Source organism: Austrofundulus limnaeus, unplaced genomic scaffold, assembly GCF_001266775.1.
Source record: "Austrofundulus limnaeus strain Quisiro unplaced genomic scaffold, Austrofundulus_limnaeus-1.0 Scaffold15, whole genome shotgun sequence".
In the NCBI taxonomy this organism is placed as follows: domain Eukaryota; kingdom Metazoa; phylum Chordata; class Actinopteri; order Cyprinodontiformes; family Rivulidae; genus Austrofundulus; species Austrofundulus limnaeus.
Genome location: NW_013952417.1, coordinates 1,541,288 through 1,544,790, shown reverse-complemented (window position 1 = coordinate 1,544,790; position 3,503 = coordinate 1,541,288). Strand labels below are relative to the sequence as shown.

Genomic DNA, 3,503 nt, shown 5'->3' with positions numbered 1-3,503 from the left:
AAAGAAAATTTGTCATTTTTAGCAGGTCAGCTGTGGGATAAAAAGAGCTGCTAAAAGTATAAACAACTGTGTTAAATCATTTTCATTTATTCAGAAGACACAGCGCAGCGCTGCGCACCGTAGCCAAAAGTTAAAGCATCTGTGATCTACTGGTATAAAACATGAGTTCTGTTGTGTGCCGTTGTGTCCACTAAGCAGCAGATACGATCGAGTAGTTAGTTTTTATCCTTTTTCCTCTTGATGAGGAGGTAACAGCAGTGGATCATAGCATTACAGGGAACACTTATCTTTAAAAGCTCACGCTTGAGTTTGTAATCAGCATTTCTAACCTGAGGATATTCAAGAGCCAGCATCAGAAATGAGAAGATGGAGGTTACAAAAGAGAAATGTACATTTATCCCATTTTACTGCCAAGACCGAGAGAGGAAAGACCACCTCCATACGACAGCTAGCTGGAAGCTAACACAGCAGCTGGTAAAGGCAGGTGTGTGTGCGTGCACGTTTGTGTTATATGAAATGTTTTTATGCGACCTTGTCATGAGTTTTATGCAAAAGTAAAACTTGTTAGAGTGTACAGTATATTACAGTGTAGACTAAAGCCGAGCGACGAGCGCACCCCCCTCCCACCGAGCACCGAGAGCAGCAGAACCTCTGCCTGATAATCATTACGTTTTCAGTTCACTAACTTCGGGGAAAACGATCCAAACCATACAAGTAGCCCATCGATTTAAAGCCCAGACTCTGCTCTTTCCAACCAATATAAGTGTCACAGCTCTACGTGAAAAATTCACAGAACAAGCAGCCACAGAATAGCAAAAAAGGTTAAATTCTGGAACCATAAACACGAACGTCTTTCCTTTGTTTTTATTGCTTTAATCCACTTTGGAGTGATTTTTTTTTCCACTTGGCTGGACCTGTACGTCTCCTGTGTTAATGCTGGTACATGTAATATGTTAATTCTGTACTGTGGAGATCATTAAGAGTCGTTGTCGGGTGAAAAAATCTTTCACTAACACTGTGTTGACTGTGAACCGGAAGTGTTGGGAATGGCATCCAGTGCTGGCCCAGAAGTRCATGGCATATAGGCTATTAGAGCCTGGGGGACTTACTGGTGTCAATCAAGCTTGTGAACAAGCTGCTCACACCCTTCCCCTGACCCGCAGCGCACACACTTATGCAAACGCGAGTTTGCAGTGTGTGCTACAGTGTGTGAGCAGAAAATAAGCTAATGTTACAGGAAAAATGCCAATTTCTCGAGTGCTGCCTGTTCAGAAAACAAAGACAGGTAATCAGAAAAAGACCCAGGACGAAATCCAAGTTAAAAAGAAAGAATTACATCGAACCCGGAATAAAATGAGAGTAAACATCAGAGTGGCTTTTTCAGAAGTGGAGGGAGCTACGCATACTGGAAGGATTCAAAACTGATGGRGAGTCAGCCATATTTATGCTTGACAAGTAAGTACCTCTGCTTGATTTGTTTTATTTTTAATAATTACWCAACAAAGATAGTGGCGGTCACAGTATTACCAGTGATAGCAAAAAAAAAAAAAAAAAAGCTATTTACAATAGATAGTAGCCAAAACAGTCTAACAGTTAGCTTGCAGCGCTGCAGGAATGTTGCAGCAGGCCAGGTTATGATAAACATCAACATTACCAGCTAACTCTTTCAACCTCAGTATATAAGCCAAAGGTGAGCTATTCTGGTTGTCGAGGGCTGCAGCCCTGCATGTTTTACTTTTATCCCTGCTCCAAAATGGCTCTTTCAAGTTCTGCAAGAGCCTGATAATCACCCATTCATTCAAATCAGGTGTGTTGGAGCAGAGAAACCAGGAAAACATGCAGGGCCCGATACCCGAGCCACCTCAACTGGCTCCTCTCGACGTGGAGGAGCAGCGGCTCTAATTTGAGTCTCTCCCGGATGACCAAGCTTCTCATCCTATCTTTAAGGGAGAGCTCAGACACCCTGCGGAGGAAACTCATTCGGCCGCTTGTATCCGCGATCTTGTTCTTTTGGTCACTACCTAAAGCTCGTGACCATGGATCAGGGTAGTAATGAAGACCAGCTAATAAATCGAGAGCTTCGCCTTTTGGATCACTTCTTGATTTACCATGATGGATTGGTACAGCGCCTGTTTCACTGCAGACGCAGAAACTATTGATCTCCTGCTCCATACTTCCCTCATTCGTGAACAAAACCCCCCACTTGGGGTATGACCAAAGTTTGGTCCGTCAATTGGTTCATTCATTAGCACAATGGCTCAGTGGTTAGCACCAACGCCTCACAGCAAGAAGGTCCTGGGTTCGATCTCCGGTTTGGACCTGGGGTTTTCTGTGCGGAGTTTGCATGTTCTCCTCGTGCTTGCGTGGGTTTTCTCCGGGTACTCCGGTTTCCCCCCCACCCCCAAAAACATGTACAACAGGTTGCCTTCAGGCCCAGGCCGCCCTTGAAAAAGAGATCTGAGATCTCAATGGGACTTGCCTGGTTAAATAACGGTAAATAGATAAATAAAATAAATAATGGGATTGAGTAGGCTATGAAGGACGCACAGGACACATCCTTCAAATCTGGGCAAAAGAAGGATGAATTTGTCTGCCTCATTTCGAGGAGCCTTTGAACTCAGACAGGGCTAGCCTCTGTGTTATGACATAATCGGCATACAAATGTGGCCTTCCAAAGATGCAGCCCCTGAATTCAGACAGAATTGTTGTTATGAGCGGACAATCTCACATTGTCATCAGTTTATGACATTACTTAGCCGCGGCACCGTGTTGCCCCCACCATCTGCTGGCCCAGAGCTCTGCTACTACCTCGCTCAGCAGCACAATGGCACACCAGACTTGGGCTCTTATAGATCCCTCATGTCTGTTTGGGGTGTCCTCTGAATGGACAGAGGCAACCAGAATACATCTCAGTCCTGGACCAAGGTGACTTGCAACCTATGAATATACCTCTGTTACTTAATACTTAAAAGCATTTTCATCATAAATGTGGGATGAGTTATAAATACACAAGTTTTCCAGCAGCTTTACTGCTTAGAAGTATTGTTACATTAAAAAAACAATTAACCAAACAATATTTTTGTAACATTTTCTGCCAAGTTTAGGTTTAAAACCTTATAAAAGACTCATACTTAGTTGTTTCAGTTGAACATGTCATATCTGGATAGCAGATGGTTCTGATCAGACTCAGAGGAGGGTCAGCAAGTTTTGTCTGGCAGACTGATTTCAGTGTTGAAGCTGTTATTCTTCCTGTTTCTTGTTTCAACCGTTGCCTGGACTGAATGAAGCCCCTCGTCTGTTCCTCAATGATTGTTGCCTGTAAAGACAATGAAGTTCCAAGTTACTTTCAGTTAAAATGGCAATTATAAATTTGCTTAGCGCGTTTGAGAATATATTTTTAATATTTCATTTAAAATATTTGTACAGAATACAGATTTTTTACACGTGTCACTGTCAATATAGAATCTGTCTTGAGTTTGTTACTTTTTACAAAAAAAAAAAAA

General features: G+C 42.6%; 1 protein-coding gene across 2 annotated transcripts in view; it reads right to left on the bottom strand.

Moving 5' to 3' along the window:
- Positions 1-3,503, bottom strand: part of LOC106513817 (uncharacterized) — a 15,610-nt gene that overhangs the window by 1,603 nt on the left and 10,504 nt on the right. For both annotated transcript variants that reach the window (XM_014002827.1, XM_014002828.1), the window contains one exon: positions 3,132-3,316. In XM_014002827.1, the coding sequence (XP_013858281.1) occupies positions 3,132-3,316 (185 nt within the window). The remainder of the gene's footprint in view (positions 1-3,131; positions 3,317-3,503) is intronic.